General features: G+C 43.2%; 1 protein-coding gene across 4 annotated transcripts in view; it reads right to left on the bottom strand.

Moving 5' to 3' along the window:
- The window catches only part of ATP10B (ATPase phospholipid transporting 10B (putative)), a 62,946-nt gene that overhangs the window by 6,155 nt on the left and 31,197 nt on the right, over positions 1–25,594 (bottom strand). For all 4 annotated transcript variants that reach the window (XM_033139804.1, XM_033139806.1, XM_033139805.1 and 1 more), the window contains 10 exons: positions 22,170–22,301; positions 20,651–20,778; positions 17,213–17,465; positions 15,971–16,200; positions 11,139–11,318; positions 9,238–9,841; positions 7,947–8,053; positions 6,632–6,758; positions 2,776–2,960; positions 646–961 (listed from right to left, as the gene is read on the bottom strand). In XM_033139804.1, the coding sequence (XP_032995695.1) occupies positions 646–961; positions 2,776–2,960; positions 6,632–6,758; positions 7,947–8,053; positions 9,238–9,841; positions 11,139–11,318; positions 15,971–16,200; positions 17,213–17,465; positions 20,651–20,778; positions 22,170–22,301 (2,262 nt within the window). The remainder of the gene's footprint in view (positions 1–645; positions 962–2,775; positions 2,961–6,631; positions 6,759–7,946; positions 8,054–9,237; positions 9,842–11,138; positions 11,319–15,970; positions 16,201–17,212; positions 17,466–20,650; positions 20,779–22,169; positions 22,302–25,594) is intronic.

Here is a 25,594-nt window from a genome sequence, read left to right as displayed (position 1 = left end):
ATTATTGACTCACCCCCTTTTGAACAGCTGGATGCCCCCTTACCACAATGCCATGCCAGTAGCTGCTTTTAAAACTCTGTTTGGCTTCAAATGCGCCTTGTCAAATGGCTTGGGGTCTACTGCTTGAATAAATTAACCATATAAAGCCTCTTGAGCTCATGAGTCGAGTTCCTCAATTCTTTGGAACGTGGCTAAAATGCCTCTATAAAGTTGTGGTGTTACAGCAATACCTCAGAGCTGCGATCAGTTAAATATTATGAGTAAGCCAGTTACACTCACACCTGACACCACATTTCAAACAATCTGGTATTGCTGAAGGCTGATTTACACATGCCCGCACATCACTCGACAATTTGCGCTTAGACATGCAAACAGCTGCTATTGACAATAAATGTGCATGATGGTAGATGAGGCGATATTTAACAGTTGGTGTTAGATCTGTGATGGTGTTAGATCTGTGATGGATGCAAGTTAGTACATAATGCGTCACTGGTTCCTCTGAGTAAATGGACATTAAACGAAGTGTGGCAGAGCAGGACATATTTGCCCCTCTGGTGTAGGATACGAGATGGCTTTAGCACCCACATTTCAAGCTAAATAGCAGCCAAGTCATGAGATCATGATGCACAAATGGCAACTACTCACCTATTGCCAACGTCATAACTTTTAGCTGACCCCGTACAAGTTTGACCACCATGCTTTTCTGCAAGGGGGTACAGCGGCAGCATAAAACTGAACGGCAGTACTTGGTTAGTTCCAGAAACTTATGCTCAAGTTGTCCCTGGAAAATGGTATTCAGAGTTCTTCCATCAACCACCAGACCAATTGCAGGATCTGCAGTCACAGTGGTGGACATAGAAAATGGCAGCTTGATGCCAAAAACAGTCCAAGCTATCCCTTGAATGCTTTGTGCCTTCTTCACTTCTTCCAATGTGATATCCAACAGTGATTCACATGTTTCCTATGAAAAGAGAGTTGTGTAAAGTTTTATTCTCCATTGCACTATAAGCAGGACTTGTTCCATTATTAGAAAGTTTTGTGCTAACCTTAAAAAAAGAAAGAAGAAGAAGAAGAAGAAGCCCACAGCCTTTCATTTTGTTTGAGTATCCCAAAGACTGGTGAATCTAAACCAAGTGTTGACTTACCAAAGCCTTCCAACAAGTCACTTTATCAAACATTTGGTAATGGTAATTTCAATTTTCTTCTAATACCCTTTTTGAACTTGACTAAGTCATGACTTATCAATGCATCCATAATTTGTAGCTAATTTGTATTATACTAATTATTAGCTTATTTATTTATTTATTAAGAAAAATATTTACAGTATATACTTCCATAAAACATAAAGCACCAATAATAAAAAGTACAGATTTTCATTAAGGTGACTCTCTAATCAAAAATATGAATTAAACAGCTGCAAAGGCCCATTGGCATGCCCTTGTTTTACAATTTGAGAATTGCCTTGTTCATTTATTGTTCATAGGATATGCTATCCTCAGGGAATACACAGAAGTAATTTTAGTAAGTTGATAGCAAATGCATTCAGACTGATATCATTGCATGTATCTGAATAGACCATTCTACTGTATATAAATGTAGCAGCATAGCTGTTTTACGGTCTGATGATTAAAATGATTTTGCTGGAATTGGTGCTCAAAGTATTAGGTGATAAAGATCCCATATCATATCAGTGCATTCCTTGTTTAGGGGCCCAATCCCAGTACTAGAAATAGATGGATAACTCTATTTCTGGTCTGTGTTAATTTTGGATGAATTCATTCATTCATGTCTGCTCTGTCCTGCTTCCACATTCATCTGCCTTTCTTTGTGTTTTAAATCTCCCTAAAAGCTAGTATATAAACACACATTTCAATATGCATTTTATCCCTACATGGTATTTAAATAAACATTTTATCTCACATTTCTAAATGTATTCCATCATAAACTACATTTTAAATACATCTGGTATGCTTTTAAAGTTGAGAAGTGTACTGCACCCGCTGGATAAGAGTAAAATCTGAAGGGTAGGCATGTTTTGGTCTGCAAATTAGTCTGGGAGCTTTGATCAAGTCAGAAATTGAATTTTCAGCACCTCTGATAGCTCTGCCCTGAACTCTACAACATGTGACCAGCCAATCAACAGGTGCCTGGCACTGGGGGGGATGTTAAGCCCACAGGTGCTAGATACCCCCCTCCCCAGATTTCTGCAGTCAAAGGCAGACAGCACAAACCTGTGGTTTACTGAGTTGTTGTTGGTCCATCAGATTTGGCTGCTGGGCTACATTTGACTTGGTGGGTCACTAGTTGTGCAAGCTTGCCAATGCCATAAGCATCCCCTGCAGAAATGAATTAATTGGAACAGGGTAAAGGCAACATTTCCAGTTTAATTGTTGCCAGTGAAATGTTATCTAGCAAGTAGGCTTGCCACACGCTCTTATTTCATAGAACAGTTACTTATTTCGTAATACAAATTTAGCAAGGGACAGATAGCAAGCCTTCTAGCTAGCAAAACCTCAACGCTATTTGGAGACAAGGCTTTTTGCAAATTGCCAAATAAGTGTGAAATATTAAAGCCAAATATTTGTCTTCCATGCCTATAAGATCTTCCTGAATTCTGGTAATACAGCATAGTGCAGCTTCAAAAGGATCATTTCCCCAAATAACAGTCTGACCCATGTTTTTCCACTTTAATGCTGCATTAAAGATGAAGGAAGCTTGCATGGCAGATCATTAAACAATTCGTCATAGAGTCCCTTGCAGGCCATTTGGACTCACCTTACTTTCAGTATTAATGGTAAAGACTGTGTCTCTTTGGTCCAGAAGTTTGCAAGAATATGCAATGTTGACTGCTGTTTCCTGCTTATCTCCAGTCAGCACCCAAGTCTGGATCCCTGCCTCTCTGAAAGCAGCAATGGCATCAGGCACGCCATCTTGCAGACGATCTTCAATACCAGTTGCTCCTGGTGAAAAGGAAGAATGGGGAACCAAGCTTTGACTGAGCATGCAGAGTGCACTTTGCATACAAAACTACGTGACACTGTTACAAACCTGTCTGTTTATTCACCTACAGCAACAGTTGCTAAATGCTGGCTGTTTTCCTTTAATGCTTTTGGATTTACTGATAATCTATGCACCCCCCAAACAACAACAACACCCCAGCAATTTAAGATATAGGAAAGTAAGTTTATGCAGTTTTTCCTGCTGCATTTCCCCTCAAAGGTTCTTCAAGGCTAGAAATCCTCAAAGGGGCAGACTCTGTCACAGAATCATTGTGGGTGGTGATACCGGGCCCCAAGAGTAATTTAGTACTGAGGATGTGCTATCATCCCCCTGATCAAAATGCTCAGGGAGATCTTGAGATGAAGAACAAAATCAAGAAAGCATCCAAAAGAGGAGACGTTGTAGAAATGGGTGACTTCAACTACGCTCACATAGAATGTCAACATATGTGTTCTAGTCATGACAAAGAGGTACAATTTTGAGATGCCCTACAAGACTGTAGCCTACAACAGTTGGCATTGGAACTGACCAGAGTGGGGCAACCCTGGTCTCATTACTGAGTGGCTCCCAGGACCTGCTTCAAGAGGTAGGCATTGCATGTCAATATCCTGACCCCTCCCATGATAAATAAAACACAAGACACCATAAGTAAGGTTAAATGGGCAAGAAAAGGCCACAACTTTATTGGTTATGGATGTTGAGCGGTATTGGCTTTAGGCATTGGACCTAACTGTAACTGACTATATCCAAATCCAGTACGTCGTGCTGGCAGTCCGGGAAGGGTTAACCACTGATGGGAGAGCCCTGCTGCTGCACATCAGCTAGGAACTCACCCTGTGATCACCGATATGGGGCGTGCTTTAGGCCCTCACCTTCCACGGCTCCGGACACAGCCACGCCCCCCGGACTCCTTTAGCGAAGTACCCTTCAGCATTTGGGGGAGGTTATGGCCCAACCTCCCCCCCCACTTCTAACCTTCCTGAGATATTCCAATGCCTAACCACCAAAACCAAAGTTGTGACGAATTGCTATGAGGTAGGCGAAAACCACCAGGTGGAGCCAATTTGCCAAGTGGGAAAATTCCTACCAGGCCCCTCAACGGCGACCAACCGAGGTCCATAGCAAGGTCAAGAAGAAAACTCAGCCTAAAGGGTGGGTGGGCAGGGGAAAAACTGGATCAGCTAGGAGCCCAGGAGAAGAGGCCGAGCTCTGGTCGCGCTCCCACTTAAATGCAGTGGGCACGCCCCTGCCGACCGCGCCGGTTGGCCAGTTGGGCAAGAACCTCGACCAGAGCTCGGCCAATAGTGCCAGGGGATGAAGCCATCCCCTGTGCACGTGGAGGGCTTGTGCTAACTGCAACCCCCCCTCCTTTCTAAGGGCGGAAGGGGCATTGTTGAGCCAATTGGGAGCAGTGATCCTTCTCTGTTTATGGGAACAGGTTTTAGCATGCAGAGTTAGTTAATTTGCTCCTACAACAGCCTTTGAATGTGAGGAAAATAGAGAATCTGCTCTGTGTACAGAACTAAGTTTTGATTCAGCCCATCATACACATAATTTGTGCCAGCACTTAAGCATCAGTGCACAGAACTGCACAGGTGGTATCTTTTTGTTTTTTCCACCCACTCATAATCACCAGATCATAACCTATGTCTTTAAAGATGTCATAGCATCACAAGAAAGATACAAAACTGAACTGAACATTGACCCTTTTAATTCACTAAACAGATCAGTTCCTTGTCACATTAAAGAAAGGAGGGAGGTTATATTACATTTCTTTGTTTGAGATGCTCAAAAACCAAGGTAAGAAGGCTAAATGAATGCTAAAGGTAATTAATGACTGAGAGAGTAATAGCATCTCTCCTGCCAGAGGTCAGAATTAGGTTATTTGCAGTGATAAATGAGAGCTGAGATAGGTCTGCCTTTTTCATGTGCTTTATTACAACTAACTTAACTCCAAATGAAGTTGCCCTTTCCTGAAGACATCATCTAGCCAGGGAAATCTGAGAGTTCTTCTGGTAACAGATATCTGAGTGAATATTGCCACAATTTGTATGTTTGCCTGAGGTCAGGAATGGAAATCAATACAATAAGTATTGAATAGTAAAAAGCAATTTATTGCTTAAAGCATGGATGGCTAAAAGGTGGCAGAGGCAGTAGAGATTTATACAGGTGCAAGGGCCTTGCATTGTCTGGTCTGTACTCCTACTTGTTTTTCTGATAATGTAATGCTTCCTAAATTCTTCTTTCTGTAGTATAGAGACAAAGGCATCAAGGCATGATGTGCAGCACATATGCACTGTAGCATGCACTCAAATGACACTGTTTCACACTGTGGGCATTTGGGGAACAATGACCCAGAAGATCGGCTATTGCTGACTTAAAGCAAACTAACAAAATTTGGGTAGTTAAACTACGTCATTAACTGTACTTCTAAAGGACATGGTTATTTATAACTCTAAAGCTCTGCTTAGAATACTCTCTGTTCCAGTGGCACATAGATTACATTTTCTAGTTCATACATCACATAGAAGTGGAGAAGGAAGAAGCTCCAGCAGCAGGGTCTGTCCAAGACATTTTGCTACCTGAGGCAGATGACAAGTGGACACCCTTCTCCAATCCTATGCAAAGAAACTGATGGGACTGGTAGTTGGGACGGTATCCTCTACTGCACCTGTGGACAACAGGCTGGGAGGTGTGTTGTAGTGCAGGCCACATGGCACACACTCTGTTCTCTGTTCTGTTCTGTGCTCTGTTCTCCAGCATATTGCTGCTGCTCCCCATCCCTATCCCCTGCTGCCTGAAGTAACTGCTTTGCTCTGCCTAATGATAGGGCTGGCTCTGACCAGCAACATCACTTAGAACTGTAAGTACGTAAGTTCTGTGAACCTCACTTTGTACATTACAATTAAAGTAATAAATTACTTCTGCAAAGCACACAAAATGTTCTAATTTTACAATGCATAACTGAGGAAAAAACTTATAGTGTAATATTAAGACTGTGCAACTGTATGGGTTTAAATGTATACAACATGCATACTTATACAGAGGAAATGGATCAGATAAGATAATCTTAACTGTAGGAAATGCTATTGCATTTCAAAACTCAAGCTCAAAACAGCAAAACAGTGATTGAAATAGGACAAGGTTCACCTAAGATGATTGCTGTTTTGCCTATAGGCAAGATAATATATTCATGGATCAAGCATTTATTTCACATCATGAACTCACTGGTAAGCTTGCAGATACTGTTTCTATCTACATACATAAGTATAGGTGTGCTTTGTATGTTGTTACATCAGGGTTGAGAAACCAGTGGCATTCCAGATATTGCTTGATTATAACTCCCATCATCCCTGATCATTGGTTGGGCTGATGGGAGTTGGCATCCAGTAACATCGTGAGGGCAACAGGTGTTCCACACCTGCCTTATTTAATTTGCAGGAAGATATTAAAGTTGAAATTTGCCATCGATTGCAATGTTAGCTTCATTTCAAAGGCTGAGGCTAGTTTTTAAATTGTGACTCACTTCCAAGTAAATATACTTATGATTGGATATAGGCAATTCATCCCCTTAAGTTGCCAAGGATATAACATTACACTCTAGTTTGTAATGAATTGTCTTAAAAGTTACCTAGTAATGTGAGTTTTGTCTCCAGATGTTGCGCTGTTTGCATGAGTAGCTCATCTCTGTTGTCAATAGCTGTTTCTGCCTCACGACGAAAGTTGGCCCATATCTGAAAGTCATCTTCACTTAGGACCTAGTACAACACATGCTCACAATTACAGATGGCAAAGACATTAGGTTCCCGTTGTGTGTTGGATTGTTTGAAGTAAATGTTTCAAACACAAATGTTTCTATCTGACATTTAGCTTAGTCAATAGACCGGAGTGTTCTGGATTGGCTGAAGGTGCAGTGCCACACAGCACCACAGCCAACAAGCAATACAAAGACAACCAACATGATATAGGATTGCAGTTTAAGGTTCAAGCACATTTCCTTGGGAGTAGATCTCATTAAACTCAGCATGTTTACTAAGAAGTGTGCCTCAGTGAGTAAATTGCAATCCTGTATCCATCTGGAGGTTGGCCCCAATGAACACGATGAGACTTATTTGGCTTGGGATGTTGTTCTGGCATCCAGAGAATGTGGGAGAAAAAGAAAGCTGCACAGACTTGTGGGAATATGTTGGGAATGCAAATAATGGTTTCAAGTCTGAACTATAGTTACTGCAAATCATGGTTTAACGCAGTGTTTTTCAACCTTTTTTGGGCAAAGGCACACTTGTTTCATGAAAAAAATCACGAGGCACACCACCATTAGAAAATGTTAAAAAAATTAACTCTGTGCCTATATTGACTATATATAAAGTAATTCTCTTGAATTTTTCAATTTTTCCCACGGCACACCAGGCAACATCTTGCGGCACACTAGTGTGCCACGGAACAGTGGTTGAAAAACACTGGTTTAACGCAATGCCTGAAATAATTCTAAGAATGAGATGCAAATTGACTTCTGTGTCATGATGAGCAGCTTCTCCTCCCCCCACCAAACACCCATTTCAAGATAATGTGAAATGTTAAGAGGAACATTAAAACCTAAACAACCCTTCCCTTCTTCCAGCTCATTGGCTCCAGACCATAATCCACAAATGATGATCTCTAGAGCAGCCTTGGAATGCTTACACAAGCGGTGATGGGAATTCTTCACTGCTACTCTAATAAAGCAGAAAGAAGTTGCAGGTTTCAGGCCATTTATATCATGATTAATCAGCATAGGAGGAGTACAGAAAGCTACATGAAAGAGAATATTTATTTGATTAGGGATTTATAAAAGCAGTCTGGAAAGAGTCATAAGAAGAGCAGAAGCAGAACACTGGTCCTTTAGAGTATTGGCCCTTTTAGTAAGATTGTTCAGATGAAGGAAATAAAAAAAATCTTCTGCTTACCTTCTTAGCTATGCATAGAGTTCTCAGGCCATCTCGTGCATAGAAATCTAAATGTTTCTGCGTTTGATCTCTGACTTTTCTTATTTTCTTTTCCAGGGCTAGGTTAGCTGTGAAACACAAGCAGATTGCTGCTTATTACAGTTACAGATTATGCCAAATCACCATCTCACACCTGTAAAAGCATGTTAATATTACAAGGATCTCTTCCAAGCCCATAAATGTGAAGTGTGTTGTCTCTGGTGCATAAATGTCATGTATTGTTAGAGCAGCAGAGCTGCTTTAGAAGCCCCCCTACTGTGCTCAACCCAAATATCACTTTTCTCTTAGGATCCAGTTCTTAGAAGACACACACACACACACACACACACACACACCTTGTGAAACTTTAAAATAAGCAAATATTACAGCAGGGATGCAACACTCCATATGTTGTCAGACTCCAAATCCCATCAGCCCCTGCCAGCATGGCCAATGGTCAGGGATGATGGGAGTTGTAGTCTATGAAAACCTGGAGGACCCCAAGCTCCCAATTTCTATCTTACAACCTGCATGAATCATAGGGGGAAATGCAAGGCTAAGAGCTAGAACATGCTCCAGGGAGATCCCTCAGGATCTCTTCCACACTACAATTCTATGATTCCATAGAATGCAGCATTAAGTCCTATTGAAATCACCCTTTCAGCACTTAATTGTAGAGGGACTTTAGTGTACTTGATTTTCTCTAGCCTGGGACCACTATAGTTGATATCTCACTGCTACATAGGACTTTTTCAAACCTTTGCTTGTCCCATCACTAGAAAGCATGGGTCTGAGTAGTTTTCCACTTGTCCATGCTTTCTAGGCATGGATCCAAGCAGCTCTGCCCTTGCCCCACTGCTTTCCCCAGGAAAACCCACTCTTTAAGTCAATCTTGAGAAAACCCAATCTGGAGTGAAAGTCAATCTGGAGAAAACCCGATTGACATTTGCTCCAGTGCAGCAGTAAAGAACTGGTTTCTCGGGGGGGGGGGAGCTGCAGGGCAAGGGCAAGTCTGGATGTCACTGCCTATCTGTCCCAATAGTTAGAGCATCACAGTGTGCAAGATAATTGTGGTATTATTGCAGATCTCATAAAGCCTATTCATTTTGGCTTCCTAATTACGCTGCTCTACATGTTATACACTCTCTCTGCACTACGACTTGCATGGTTAACACTTCTACTTCCACTGTAATTCTGTAGATGGGATCTATATTTCATGCAACCTAGGCTACACATTCTCAATAGTTTCTTGGTGAATGCAAAAAAAAATTACCCCTGGAAGGTTCTTCCAATAAGTCCATTATGACAGAGTCAGCCCCTTTGGTGTAGACAATTATCTCGCCAGTATGGGGATGCCTCACCACCACCGACATTCTTTTTCTGTTGGAGTCAAATCCCAAAGTGAACAAGAGGTCAAAGGTCAGGAGGGTGCCCTCTGGCAGCCTCACAGTCACTTGTTCAGCAGTCCTGGACACTAATGTAAACTGGTAAGCCCGGGCTGCATGGACAAGGGCAGCTTCATCTGGGCTTTCAGCCTCATAACAAAACTCTACTTGGGAAGCTCCCTGGTTAGCTGCCCCACAGATCTCTGCTGGAGTGGGATCGCTGTCCCCAAAGGTGTCTTTCCCAGTGATTGAATCTCTTCTAAAACTGTAATCATCTGCTAAAGTGGAACAGCTTCGAGAAGAAAAATAATCTTTTGTTTCGGAATCAGCACAGACTCTGGTGGTTTCTGTAGTCAAACTTTCTCCTAAGTCTGAATTTGACTGAGCTGATGAAAGAGACTGGCTGAGGCTTGCCAGCTTTAGACGCTGGAACAGCTGGTGAATTTTCTCCAGGGACAGTCCTGATGGTTTCATCGGTGACGGAATGGTAACCTTGAAAGAAAAGAGGGAATCAGGATTAATTATAGCTGAAATTATATACTACAACACAACGGGGGCATTTTCTAACCAGTAGAACACTGCTATCACCATACGACACAAATGTATGCGTCAGGTGATGTCTCTAGTTACAATGAGGGGCTCCTTAAGGGAGCATCTAGATTTAAGAGGGGTTTTGTTTGTTTGGTTGGTTGGTTTATATTCTTAGTATCAGAGAAGGAGATGAAGATTGAAACTCCTTACAATGAGCAAAGGTACAGAGATAATTAAACAGCCACATGTACCTTTGAGAATCCTGTCATATACAAAAACAAGACTGTCAACCAAAGTACTGTATTTCAAATCAGTGAATTACCTCACTTTTAATAGTTCCTCAGTTAATTAATCAATTTGCATATATTAATAGTGCTTTTTCTGGTGATCCTAAATGAAGGCGACAGCTTTTCTTCCATTATGTGTTCACAAAGAATTTAAGAAAAGAAAAGAAGCAAAAGGCTCCCATTCGTTGGGCTGGATTCTGAGCTGGGGGTGTGTAACGAGGCTGGAGGAAGCTGACGTTCCTTTCCTGTTATCCTCATGGCAGCCCCCAGTCCCCAAAGGCTACACTGAGGCTTAGGGGACCCTGCGGAAAGTCCTGGGGTTGTGTGTTTAAACTAGTGATTTCTGAGTTATGTTTATCCAGCCACCCTGTGCCCTTCAGGAATAATTTAAAACATAACATGGCCTTCTAATGGGTATCTATAGCTTATTCATAACACTCAGAACCTCCTTTTGCAAGGCATGGAAACAAGTGGGTGGCACTGGGGTTATTTGGAGTAGGAGGAGGTTGAGCTCCATTCGCCTTGGCTCAAGCAAGAGTGTTTTTTCAGAAGCTCATAACAAAAAATAAAATCTGTTTTACAAAGGAAGCAGCTACCCTGATGAACTGGAATGCATTTAGAAGCTGCAATTAAGGCTTTAATCATTTAATCATGCCAATTAATCAATTGATGTTTGCAGCCATAATCAAGAAATATAGGGGAATACTATTTCACTTTCAAATTAGCATATTCCTTAGGGACATGAGGATAAGTTGTTAGGCAGGAAATACGAAGGGAGACAGAGAGGATTCTGCAGAATTATTGCAGACTAAAGGGGAAACCCCCCTACCCTTAAGCAGCCTTTTTTTTTAACCTTCCCCTCAAAAGCAGACTTTTTTTTACCTCCTCAAGTAAGTTGTCATCATAAAGCTCTCAAGTCTTTTATTAAATTCAACTCATTTCCTAAAAGAGACGCTAAAGTGAGAGATTACCCTTTGTCTTGGATCGGTTGCTGTAGAGACCACAACAGTGTTGCAGAGGGTCAGAGCAAGAAAAAAGTCTGTGATGGAGGAGGTGGTCTTTGCAAACATAAATGGTGTCAAAGATTCAATCTGGCACGATGCATTTCTCACTTTCATCAGCAGCCTGTTATCTGGGGTCACGTCCTTCTCCTGGAATACATGTTACTCAGTTTTTTTAATATAAAAAAAACCTTCACATTGTTAGGATTGTGCGAAAAGCAACCTTCTGCTGGGTGTTCTAGAGTTTCAAAGAACATTGCGCGTACAGAACCACAGCATTATTATCAGCTTCAAAACCAGCGGGTACTAAAGCATCAGAGAAATGGCAGGGATTGTGAGAAGGAAGTTAGGCCCATGGCCAACCCAAGGCATTTGGACGCCTGAGGCAAAGGATAAGATGCCCCCTCCCCAATTCCCTAAAGAGGATGTCCAGACCAGCTAGTCAATCTCATGGCAACCTCCACCACCACACCTGAGGGCAGCACAGGCTACCTTAGGGTAGTCAGGGCAGGTTGAATGATGCATATAATGTCAAAACTTTGCTTCTGTTTACCATATCCTAGCCTTTGCTGCCTGGCGGTGACGCCTCCCTCTGGTTAGGGTTGCTGGCAGCAGCACTGGTGCCTCACTGCCACTCATCTGGCTCTGACAGCTAGAAGATCCTGTCAGCCTTGGTGTGTCAAAACGTTAGCAGATGTCTGACGACACTGACCCCTGGCCTGGCAGAAGTCCTTATAAGTACTAGGGCCAGAAGGGGAACCACAGCAGTGGCGACTGGCATCCTTGTCAACCAAGGTGAACGTAAGCACGTCTTGACTTGTGGATTGTGGCCAATTTGGGAAGCTCCTTTGAGCAGGCACGGGAGAGTTCAGTTTGAATACATGCAAGGGTCATTTCTCTCACTTTTTCAATTCCCAACACAAGTGAGCTTTGAAAATATCTTATGGCAAGGATGGAGAGCCAGTGTGGTGGTTAAGAGCGGTAGACTCGTAATCTGGGGAACCGGGTTCGCGTCTCCGCTCCTCCACATGCAGCTGCTGAGTGACCTTGGGCTAGTCACACTTCTCTGAAGTCTCTCAGCCCCACTCACCTCACAGGGTGTTTGTTGTGGGGGAGGAAGGGTAAGGAGAATGTTAGCCGCTTTGAGACTCCTTCGGGTAGTGAAAAGCGGGATATCAAATCCAAACTCTTCTTCTTCAGTGACAGTGAGAAAGAGGGGGTCACAATTGCCTGTGCAGATCTGCCCACAAGCATCTGGGTCAGGATTGTTGCCTCAAAGTTTTTCTTTTAAAAAGTCTGGATTTAATTTTGGTGATTCCTTTGACAGCTGCTAGTGCAAACGCTTTCTATTAAACCTCAACATCGGATGTGCTGGTTTGCCGCTTATCAGATTTCTTGGCAATAGACTTAAGAGGCAGGTGTTTGCAGGAGATGTTGTCCTGACCTTTAGTCAGGAACTACTGCATCTTTTCAGCAGTGTTAAATTCTTCCATTGTCATTCTACCTGAGGCTACCACTTTTTATGCCTTGCACATAGCGTTACGAAACCTGACATTTAGTAAGCAAAACCCATAAACTGTACTGCATGAACCTTTGGGGGGGGGGGTAATGAACGTGGTGTCTTTTAGTATGAATCAATGTTTTGCTTAGTATTTATAGAAACCATGACGTACATTTGAACGCAGCCTGTACAATCTGCCAGTGTGCATTTTTTTAAAAAAGAACCACACACCACAAAGGAAAACTGGTTACTGCTGTTAATGCTTTAAAATATTTAGTCTGTTGTTGTGTGTGTATTTTAGCAGGAGCTTAGGGCTTATTCACACTTCCTCTTGTCTTGCTGCTTCTCCGCTGGGGAAACTGCTCTTTAGCACTCAATTGGAGCAAAAGGCAATAAGGGTTTTCTCCAGATTGCCATTTGTTCTGATATATTGCTAAAGAAGCTGGTTTTCCCTTGGAAAGGAACAAAGCAAGGGAAAACCACTTGGACCTGTGCTTTCTAGGCACAGCACAAGCAGAAATGTGGATGAGCTTTTCGACTGCACTATGGCATTCCCAAGCTCAGCCCAGGAACATGTTTCCTACAATTTATTTTCACCCAGAATCATACTGTTTGATGCTCCCCACTCTCCAACATGATACAAAGTTCCAGCTCTGAAAGCTTTGAAAAAGGGATAGATAGATAGATAGATAGATAGATAGATAGATAGATAGATAGATAGATAGACAGATGTTAGTGAGGGTTTGTCCACACTTGAGTTCAATGTGTTTATGAAGCTGTTTGTGGTCCCATTCATATAGCCCCATCCACATGACACCCTAAAGAAGAAGAGGATTTTGGATTTGATATCCTGCTTTATCACTACCCAAAGGAGTCTCAAAGCAGCTAACATCCTCCTTTCCCTTCCTCCTCCACAACAAACACTCTGTGAGGTGACTGGGGCTGAGAGACTTCAAAGAAGTGTGACTAGCCCAAGGTCACCTAGCAGCTGCATGTGGAGGAGCAGAGACACGAACCCGGTACCCCAGATCACAGGTCTACCACTCTTACCCACTACACCACACTGGCTCTTAAATAGTTCCCTCCTTGTAAATGTGGATTTTCCCAATCGAGGCTTAATATGGTAAGATTTTATGATGTTTTATTCTGTTTTTAATCTGTTTGGAGACGCCCAGGGTGGCTGGGGAAACCCAGCCAGATGGAAATGGTATAAATAATAATAATAATAATAATAATAATAATAATAATAATAATGAAACCCCAAACTGCTCCACTCGAGGCAGTGGATGCATTGCTTCCATTTTTTTTTCAGGTGGTGGATCAAGCATCTATTACTCCCCTTTCCATGCTGGCTACATCTCTCTAACACCAGCTCCATAGGCGTTAACAAGAAATAATAAATAAAAACTAGAATTTGTGCAACAGAGAAAATCTTTAAAATGTTGATTTCTCCAGATCTTTCTGTATCATTCCCTCGTCACTGATTTCACTGTATGTTACTGTATTGATTTGTCCCACAATAATCTGCACCCCCCCATGCCAGTTCCATGGTGCCTCTTTCCAATGAGCTCCAGAAAGGACAACTGTATTGATTTATCCTCCTGTTTTAGAATTGGAACCTGCTGGCCCTGCTGTCGTTTTTTCTGTTTACCTGCCTTTTCTGATAACAAAAGAATTGATAGCAAGAAGGATGGTTGTGTTTAGTTTTGCATATTGTTAAGGAAAGTGCAAATTAGATTATGGTTACCAGATTTGTTCCAAAGAATCCGAGTACACATTATTTTTTTTTTTTGGAAGCTGAGTAGCAACAGGAAGTCAGTAGTGGGGATGGTGAGGCAAAAGACCCTGGGCCCAAACACACATGCATATTGTATAAATGGAATGCAAAGCCATTCTTTCGCACCCTGTGAAACATAAATGTGCAGAGGTTTTTTTAAAAAAAAACTGGGCAACAGTGCGCCACCCACCCGTGACTCCCGAGCCTTCCCCGATCTCCTTCCCCCTTCCCCCTTTGTTTTGACAGATCAGGGGAGCCTCGGGAGTCATGGGTGGGTGGCCGTTGCCCAGGAGGAGCAGCCTGGTAGTGCAGTTGGCTCTGGCTGGCCTCAGGAGTTGCTAGCTGCCCACTGCCGTGGCGCCCGCCATTTTTCCTGCACCACGGCACTAACAGGCTGGCTCTGGGCTGCTGAGGCTGCCGCTGCCATGCTTTCTGGGGACAGATTTGCAAATCTGGGTACATTCCGGGGACGGAATTTGTCCAGGGACAGATTTGCAAATCCAGGGACTGTCCCCAGGAACTGGGGATGTTTGGCAACCTAAATTAGATAGGTCCTCTTTTAAATGTGAACAGAACTGAATTTCTCACCCATCCATAGATAATTGTGGTTTCAGGTGGCTTCCACAAAGATAAAGGGTCAACCTGATTAATGACCTGTGAATGAACCACCAATTGTTCGCCATCAAGCAGCAGGCTATGCAAGAACCTAGGACTAGCTCTTTGCATCTCTTTGCTTGGTGTAACAGAATAGCAATGGCCAAATGAGAGGAGATAAATCAGGGAAAATTTGCCCTGGATTTGCGTATCACCAGGCCCAGAGCAGGCCTCCATAAATATATAGCTAAAGGTCCTCAAAACACATTTTGCTTGCGGCCTCTGGCAACCACCTTGCAGCCTTGCATTTCACCTTCCTTACCACAATTACAACTTAGAGCAGAGGCTTTCAACCTTTTGGGGTCCACAGCTCCGTTGACCAACTATATTCTTTCTGCGGCTCCCCTGTGGGAGTTATGTCACCCCTTGCCTGCAGAGCTGGCAGCCTCTCACCCTTTTTCAAACGCCTCCCCTTGTGGAGTGTTCCCTCAGCTTCCTTCCTCCCCTCTCCCCTCTCCTTGGGAATCTTCTAGGCAGCCGCTGCCACTGCCCCTGGTCTCTGAGGTGTCCCCCACACCATTGCAAAGAGAGGTGCCTCCTCACACTGCCCCACAGAGGGCAGCCCCTGGCCAGACCCAGATGCACCATTCACCTGGGGAGCTTGTAGCCTGGGCTGCTGCAACAATCAGCTGTGTAAGCCTTTGGGAGGCATATATGCAAGAAGGCATCAGAGGAGGGAGGGAAGGAAGGAAAGAGGGACAGAAGCCAGTGTTGCCCGCGGCACCCCTGATTATAATTCAAAGCACTCCAGGGTGCCATGGCACACTGGTTGAAAACCACTGACTTAGAGCATGGCCCCATTGCAAGCCCTTACTCCCACAGTGCAGGAGAGAGACTTTATAATTAAAAAAAGCAAAAGGTGTTACTTACAATGGTACTGCTAAATGCCACTTGAGACTGAGAGGTGCCACCCAGAGATCTCTGCCTTGTGTGCCTTGTGTGTCCCTGAAACCGAGCCCGAGCACTCTGCCACCTCCTTAAGGGCTTAGCAGTGCTCGTCCGCCTGAGAATTTCTCCACCTTCATTTGGAGGTAGGCTCAAATATTTCACGCAGTCTTCAGTATCTGAATCCAATTCCTTGTACGTTTCTAGTCTCCTGGCTATAAGAGATAAAATAAATGTGCTGCATTATCACCATCATTATTTGAAGAGAGACTCGTCCCAGACAATCCTTCTGTCCAGCTTCATATAGACCTCCTCAAACCAGACCCCCTGAAGGTTGCAAGGCCATGATTCTGTCCTCACCAATGGAGGACAAAGTGCAGAGTTTCAGCATGTGCATAACGTGTAGGAGCAGCGCACAAGCAGAGCTCTTAGCCCATTGGACTGGATCGGGTCAATGTAGTGTAGTGGTTGAAGAGTTGGACTTGGTAGACGAGGATGCAAATCCCCACTCAGATGTGAACCTTGGACCCATTGCCAGCTCCCAGCCTCACCTCCCTCACAGGATTGTTGGAAGGAGAAAAAGGTGAGGGGGAGAAAAATGTATATGCCATCTTGAGCTGCTTGGAATAAAAGCAGGATTTTTAATAAATAAAGCAAGGATATCAATGAAACAAAGAAATACACAACAGCCTAAGCACCTTTGCCTCTGGCATCCTGGGCTTGCTTCCCCACTCATTTCATGCATAAAATTCAGGCTCAGAATAGGGCTATCTAGTACTCGTACCCCTACATAGCCCTGCATATAGCTGGAGAGAGGGCAAAGGGGACGGTGGGAGTTTGCTTGTACCTTAGAGGTTGTCATAGAGCAGCAATGGAGAGTTGAAGAAATGGGTCACAAAGGTTCCAATTGCTGGAGGCTCCTCTGCTGCCAGATGGCTGTACTATGTGACCCAGCCTCCCTACCTGCAGACAGGTGGGCACAAACACCCTTCAAACGGCTTGGTTGTACAGTCTACATCTCCCACTTCCTCAGTGGCTGCTGGGGGATACAGGTAAAGCTGCTCAAAAACTTTCTTTACATCCGTATGTGCTAAACATGACTTTACAAAGGGGAAGAAAGCTAAGATCCTCTGTCTTCCAAAGCAACTTCCAGATTATATGGCAGAAAGACCATGTTTCACACTCAATGTAGCCCAGGGTTATAGAGAGACAGTGCACATGTCTTACCATTTTCCTGATGTGAGAATTCTCTCCCATCAATTGTACAACGTCGAAACACCATCTTATTCTCCGTCAGGGTCCCTGTTTTGTCAGAGAATATGTACTGGATTTGCCCCAGGTCTTCAGTGATATTTAGTGCTCGACACTGTATGGGTAAGTCTAGTTCTTCATTGTACAGGTCGATATCATTATGAATCAAGAAGACTTGACCTAGCTTGACTAGTTCAATGGATACATAGAGGGAAATGGGGATCAAAATCTGAAAGAGAACATTGCCCAGAATGTTAGAAATTCATTGGAAGCAAGTTTTCACGCTGGCTGCTCTAACAAGACTTCCTGGAGGGAACTAACTAAAAAACCCAGTAGATAAAAGTTGACAGCAAAAATACCCACACATTTTCTCATTGCTGTCTAGGCTCCACAGTGAATGTGTTGGTTGTGCCCCTAAAGCCTTTGGATTGCCAGACACTAGCTAGAGATTTGGACAAGACACTAGCTAGAGATTTGGACAAAAGAGATTTGGACATTGAAATGAACTGCTACGGAGAACCAAATAACTTTCCACCTTTATACAGGAGTGATGTACTGTCAAGAGATTCATACTACAGGACAAGGATGCATGACTGTGCAACAGAAGTCAGCCATAGCCAGAAAAAACTTTCCATACAAGAGTGTAGCAACTAATATCCTTGGAAGTATGAGATGTTTCAAATGTGCTAACAATTGTGCTTTGGTATCTACAACAGGGCCAGTTCACACTTCCTCTTGATCTACTGTCCCCCCCCCCCCGGAAAATCACTTTTGGAGCAAACAGCAATTCGGGGTTCTCCAGATTGACATTTGCTCTGATTTAGAGCAAAAGAGTGGGTTTTTCCTTGGAAAGGAGTGGGGCAAGGAGACAACTGCTCAGACCAGTTCTTTCTAGGTATGGGACAGGCAGAAGTGTGGATTAGCCCTCAGTCAAATCCACACTTCCAGGCCCAATCCAAAAACCTGGCTTTGGCCTTCAGAACCCTTCACAGTTTGGGCACACAACACCTGAAGGATTGCCTCTTTTGACATGTACCCTGAGATTGTCATGAGAGGAATGTGTCATGACCTTCAACTAGAACAATAAGCCTATTGACTTGTCAGAGGAACATGTGAAGCACCTGGTAATGAGTGAAAGAGGCTTTTCAGGAGTGGCACCCCAGTGGTGGAATGCCCTCCTCTGGGAAACCTACTTAGTGCCTACTTTCATGCCTTGAACACCAGGCAAGTACATGTTGGTTTTTTCTAGATATTACAAATTTTGCTGCAGCTTTTACATCTTCCTAATTTGGAGAACTTTTTGCTATGGGGTGGCCTATAAATATAGGAAACAGACATGCAGTATTCATGTGGTAATAATACACAGACATATTAACAGTAGGCTTATATGAGGTCAAACTCCCAGAGGTATCTTCTGGAAAGCTAATATTAATCTTAAACACAGTCTGTAACGAGAAGCTTACATTGCTCATATTTGTTATGAAAAACAAAATATGTCATCTCTCCCTCCCCACCCTTGCTGAATGGGCTCAGTTACATTTCTAATGTAAAATATAGCTTCCCTTTGGAGTTCTACAAACAGCTCAGAAGGTTGTTTGTCATTCATAACCATATTTATTTATTGACATGCCATCAGCTACTACAATAAAATGGAAAATAAATGTCTTTTTCTTATCTCTCACATGGGCCTCAAAAATCACTATCTGGACACATCTCAATCCCAATTTATCTTTTTATCCCTACACTGATACTGAAATTTAGTGCTAATATTTAGTGTCATGGGAATTATTTATTTTTTCATTAGCCAGTTTGGTTGAACTTTGTTGGTTGAAGTATCAATTAGTTGAAAAGATAAAATGGAGGACTGGGGCCATGCACCTTTAACAGCTGAGGTGAGTTAACTTGCTACTGAAAACCAAAAGAATATTAGCATAATGGATTAAATGGGCTCCTCTACATTTGTATGTGAGCACCCTAACCTTTAAGGCTGCCATCCTGAAAACTGGGATGCCAAAATGGGATCCAGGTGGATTTTTGTTAAATCAACAAAATGTCTGGGAAAACTTGGATGTATGGCAAGTAGGGCTTTTTTTAAAAAAAGAATATTTCCTGATTTTCACTTTGGGGAATATGGCAACCCTACATTTCCTCTTTCTGGCTTCTGCCCCTGGACCATATCAAATGCCACTATGGAAAATCCCCCAACCTTCAGGACCAGCATTGTATTTATCTAAAAGCTTTAAATGGGCTGAGAGGAGCTATGGTGAGTGACGTGAATGGGACCTCTGGCCTTCCCTTTTGTGCTTTCTCTCCAGTCCAGATTTGGTCCCTGGAGCTGTATCTGCTCCAAAGGGCAGAAGCCACATGAAACCTGCATGTTTCGCTCCACAAAGCAAACAGCAGCTCAGTGATGGTGTGATCTGAATGGAGAAAAGGCTACAGTGGACAAGGTAAAAACAACACCCTCCTCTATTGGCGGGGCAGCTGTGATCTGATTCTTCCCACCCATGTACACGACTTCAACCTTTTGAAAAAGTAGCAACACAGGATATCTGATCATGGGGCTCCCAAAGCAATGTCTGGCTGGGTCATTTGTTTTATATATTAGGTTTCTAGTATATAAAGGGAGACAGGAAGAATATTTCCTATAAACAAGGAGAAGCCAAATAGTCTACAGCAATGTTCTAAAGTCCTGCAGTAATATTGCAGGATGCGGCTGGGAGGATTAATACTAACACTGTAACATTCCTCTCTGTCTCTAATAATGTTGTCTGCTGGAAAAGCAACAGAGAATTTATACAGGACTTTTGCATGCTCAAAGTGCTTCATATGATTACTTCAGTGATGCTTATTAAGGCAAATTAAGGCCCGGGGGCCGAATCCGGCCCAATCACCTTCTAAATCTGGCCCGTGGAAAGTCTGGGAAGCAGCATGTTTTTACATGAGTAGAATGCATCTCTGGGTTATTTGTGGGGCATAGGAATTCATTCATTTCCCCCAAAAAATATAATCCGGCCCCCCACAAGGTCTGAGGGACAGTGGACCGGCTCCCTGCTGAAAAAGTTTGCTGACCCCTGGTATTTCACTCCCCTCTCCCCAAGATGGGAGGGGGAGGCTGGGAGTGAGAGAAAGAGAGGGACAGGTTTGTCCAAGGCTGTTGAGTTCATGGCTGAGATGAGCTAATATACCGGTAATGATTTTTATTAATTTATTATTTATACCCCGCCCGTCTGAGAACTGTGACTCACAGATAACACTCAGACTCATAGCCATATCATTGCTCAATTTACACAGTTTACAGTATAAACTTATCAGTTACTTGGAAGCAAGCACCCTTTCCCCCAGCCCAATTTCAATCAGACTTAATCCTCATTCTTAAACCTATTTCCTCATTAGCAATAAATACTTTCCCACCTGTAAGAGGATTATCATTGTCAGGAACATGTAGAAACCCGCAAGAGCTGGAGCAAGATAGCTGCCATTTATATCGGGAATGACAAACAAGGGGTATTCTAAGAAGAGCCCATTCCAAATGCCATGACCTGCATAAAAATACAAACTACATTAGAAGAATAAGCCTGCAAAAGTGCACACTGGGCACAAGGGAGATTACTCAATTCATATACTGCCTGTTAAGTAGGAACACAAACTTTAGCAACAATTACATACAGTGGTGCCCTGCTAGACGAATGCCTCGCTAGACAAAAAACTCGCTAGACGAAAGGCATTCGCTAGCGGAAGGCTGCCCCACAAGACAAAAAAGTCTATGGGGCTGCCTCGCAAGACGAAATTTTTTTTTGGCGCGAAAACATCCGCGCTCCATTGCCGCTTTGCTAGACGAAAAATTCGCTCTACGAAGACACTCGTAGAATGAATTATTTTCGTCTAGCGGGGCACCACTGTAGAAGTAAAATAATAAAGCATATAAGAAGCTGGACCATTACAAAGCTACAGTTTAGGGATTCATCTTATGAAGGGCCTCTAAATAAACAGAGTCACTTTATTTCACGTTCCATACAATTGGTTAAAAAAAAAGGACGATTGCAAGACCAGTGCTTTTGTTAGATTGTCAATTTTTAGTTGCATCCTTGACTATGTACCAGGATATTTGCAAATATAACAAATTATTATTTCTATTTTCATTTCCCTTTCTGTTAGAATAATACACATCTTTTGGTAACGCTATGGGGCCTCTTAAATTTAACGTACGGTAGCTTAGGGCTCCAGCATACGCTGAGCTGTCCCTGTTCCTGAATAGGCTTGTAAAGGATTGTGCTGTAAGTCACCTGTGTTTTCATCCCACCTGGCCTGAACCCCTTATCTTTTTCTGATGAACACCCACCATCCACCCGGAAAAGCGATCAAGTTGCAATGTCAGTTAAGTCAAGAAACTCATTTCGAGCTGAAGTACCAACAGTAAAATATAATAATTAAATCTGTGCTGTTGTTCAGCTGAAGATGATTCTTCACTTCTGGGTCCTTCAGTACTAGTCTGGTTAATTTACTGGCTTACTGCCATGTCATGCCACATTTCTCCAGGGCACTTTATGCTGGGAAAAGGAAACTCACTATGAAACCTCGCAACGCATAGCGCAGTGTTTTGCAACTCACTTGTGTATTGCCACTTAGAAACCAGGATACAATTACAGGAACCTTTACATGACCTGCCAAATATTTATTTGTGGAAGGCTCAATAGTGTTGTTTTCATCAGAGTTTGATACCCCTGCAAATCGTGGTCACAGTAGGACAGGATTATCGTAAAATTGCTACAAAGCAATCCTTTTCCCTGCTACATATTGAAAGCAATTGGTTCTCTCAGCAGCAATCTAGGAAGCCCACCAAAAATAAGCTATTCATTTTAGCAGTGAAGCACATTACTATTGCAAAGGCTTCTTGAAATCCAGGAACAAAGTTTCCATCATTACTCCATACCTAGTGCTCCAGTGAGACACATGATGAAGAGCAGCCCCACACAAAAGAATATATCAATATTCAGACGTTGTTCTATTTTGCTGCGTTTATAACGAGGACCTCTGTTGTTTAACATGGCTTTTGTTTCAGGGCCTTCAAGAAAGAGAAGAAGAGGAAGGAAAAGTCATACGGCTTTATCATCTTAAGAATGGTTGAAAGCTAGACTTTAGATAAATTCATGTATACAACATTAAGTCTCACATTGAATATAAATGACTTGTAAAAAGGACTTTATGATCTGAAAATAAAGATGATGTATGTACTTTTGCAACCCAAAAAAATCTTTAATAAAGACATTTAAAAAACAACAACACACGAATATAAACAGTTTGGCTTTCCTGTGTTTGTGAGGTCACCAAGTATTTCAAAGCAATTTTTAGGAGGGCACTTTTAAAAAACAGACATGCATTTGTGCGAGAACTTTAGAAGTTCTAAAAGAGGAGTGGGGAACCAAATGAAGCCCACCAGCTTCTTTATTTGGCTCTTGGAACTTTTTTGCAAGCCACATCCCTTGGTGGTCCTGCTTCACACCTCAAGAGCTTCTGCTTGGCTGGAATGTGTCCTTGAACTCTGATAATCCCTTTAGGAGGATGGAGGGGTGTGTGTGAGTGTGTATTGAAGCCAATCTGCTCTAAAAAGATAAATTTTACATTTGTTGCTTGGCCCACTTTTGCCTCTGGCTCTTGTGAGATCTCTAATCCCATATCAGATTCCCAGATGAAGGCCCTGCACACACAAGGTGCCTTCAAATCTCTTACTTGGCTTCTGTACCTGTTTATTACAAGCTGTAAACTAAAACCTCCTTTTTCTTGTTTTAGGAATTCTAAGGTCACACACACACACACACGATGTTCATAAATGTACAAGCCAAACACATACATAAGTATATAAACCACGTGTCTGAAATAGTACAGGAGAACGATCCTGAAGCCATTTTGAGTCTCCCAAATTGACCTCAAATATTTCTCTGCGAGGAGGAAGGAAATGGGAAAAGCTTTCCAATTAGCTTTGGACTGTAGGGGCTTACACCTCCCTGTAAATACAGTCTGGCAAGTATCTGTTAGTTAAGCTGAGCACACTATCAATATGCGCAAGGGATTGAAGAACTAAGTATTTACCATCTCAAAGGAATGGCCAGGCTACCCAGAAAAGGCAATCAGATAAGGCATTATCAGGTATCCTGGCAGACAGGAGAGAAGCAACACACTCAAATTAATGCTGGGGACCACCTCTTTCTGTGATGTATGTATGATGTTTTCTGGAGGGTGGTCTTGAGCTACAGGGTAGGCAATTTCAAAAGTCTATATAAGAGCTTGCCCACCAGTGTTCTGGGTTCCTCTCCTCCCTCCCTGCGTGGGGGAGTGGGGGACCCTGTTGCAACAGTTTAATAAAGATAATGCTTACTAGCTGCTTTTCTTCTCAATACTCTCTGGTTGGCCTCTGTTATTTTCTCCTACAGATAGAAACCTACATAAGGACTCTATATGGGCTCTTGGATACCCATAAGGGATAAAGGAGCAGTTTTTTCCTTATAACATTCTTTACATTCATATAGATATAGATATAGAATCATAGAGTTGCAAGGGACCCTGAGGATCATCTAGTACAACCCCCTGCAATACAGGAATATGTGGCTGTCCGATACAGGGATTGAATTATTTGGTTATAGCATCCCCTCCCTGTAGCTGGGGTCTCTGGCACAACACAGGATCAAAGGAAATAGGTGTGAGAATGCAAATGTGAGACTTCCCCCTCTTCTCAGATAGAAAAGGAAAACAGAGAAGCTATGGGGTTAGAGTTAGGAATGGTGTAACCAGGAAGCAGAGATAGGAACCCTTAGCTGGGTTGTGCCCTGCAGTGCAAAATACGCATCAGAGAAAGGATGGCACTGGGCTCATTGTTGCTGCTGCTACGGAATAAGCTGGCACATAGGCTCAGGTTGCATCAAATTGTGCCTCATTCCCAAAGGAAACATTAACCGTGAGCAGCATTCCTGCAACCCCTGGAATCTTGTGCAGCTGCTCAGCAGAGTTTGGGGAGGCGGGTAACAATGTATTCACTTGCCACTAAAACTGCCCTCCTTATTAGAACAAATTAGTATGTGGAAAGTAACCAACAAAATACAAATCTTTAAAAAACGATTAAGGGGGTTTGCTGAATTTACAAGAACCTTAGTCTAGTGCCTGCCCTAGGTAAATTGGTATAAAACACCACTAAGTGTATTTTGAGTTGTACATAGTTTGTACACACTGCATGTTGACCAGCTCTGCCATTTACAAAAGAAGCCAGAGGAAACCAGTGTCAGCAAACTCACCTACACACTCCTCCCTGAAGCCCCTTTTCAATGTTTTAAAAATGGATTCAGCTTGTATGTATGCATGTAAAATGGGAGAGTGTATTATTTAGTCAGTAGTCCTAAACCCACTTATACCAGGGAAGTAGTCCCATAGAAAACAGCAGGACTAATCTTCAAGTAAACATGCATAGGGCTGGGCTGTTGATTGAATAAATGTACGTTCAGCTCTCTAAGAATAAAAAAAGGGTAAGATGTCCACCTGCGTGGGGAAGCTGCTATAGAACAGCCAAAGGGAAAAAAAACATGGGATGTGCATGTATATGTTTGTACACAACCTAAGGCTAATATTGTTTCTAGGGTAGATGCCTTGCTGAGGAATAATCCACCAGGGGAAAGCAGAGCTTTATCCCAGCAACCTTTTAAAATGAACAGAGAGGAATTCTCACTGCCGTTCCCAGAGGTTCTGTGCATTAAAAGGAAGTCCCTCCTCACACATTATATCATTAAAATATACAATTCATTGCCAGAATATATGTTATGATGCTCACTACCTTACCTAGCTCTAAGGGATTAGACACATATAGGATCAATCTATCAATTGCTATTAGCCATAACAGTTAAAAGGAAACTTTGTGCTTTGAAGCAGTAAATCTCTGTTTAACAGGTGCAGGGAACATGCCACAGATGATGCTTGTCTCCATCATGCTCTGCTTGTGAGCTCCTGAGGCCCAGGGATGTCGTAGCCATTGAGGCTACTGATGCAAGGCACCATAGCCTAAGGAGGGCGCCTGTGCCTCCAGCCCCGCTGGCAGTGCCGCTCTCAGCCACCTCTTCCTGGGCTGCAGACGCGGGGAGGCCGTTGGTGAGCCTCCCGTCGGCGCTGCAGCCAGGGGTCCCTGGACGGCAGTGCTGCGCTGCCGCTTCGGCCGAGCAGGTGGAGGCGGAGGTGGAGCACAGCTGGCAGCATCCCCACCTGCCCCTCCGTGCCCTCCGGCTGCCCGCCGCGCCTGGCCCTGCCCGGTGGAGCGCGAGTTCGGCGTCCCTGCCTGCCATGCCCTCGGCCGCCCGCTGCGCCTGGCCCTGCCTGGCG

This window comes from Lacerta agilis, chromosome 2 (assembly GCF_009819535.1).
Source record: "Lacerta agilis isolate rLacAgi1 chromosome 2, rLacAgi1.pri, whole genome shotgun sequence".
In the NCBI taxonomy this organism is placed as follows: domain Eukaryota; kingdom Metazoa; phylum Chordata; class Lepidosauria; order Squamata; family Lacertidae; genus Lacerta; species Lacerta agilis.
This window is presented reverse-complemented; position numbering and strand designations above follow the sequence as displayed.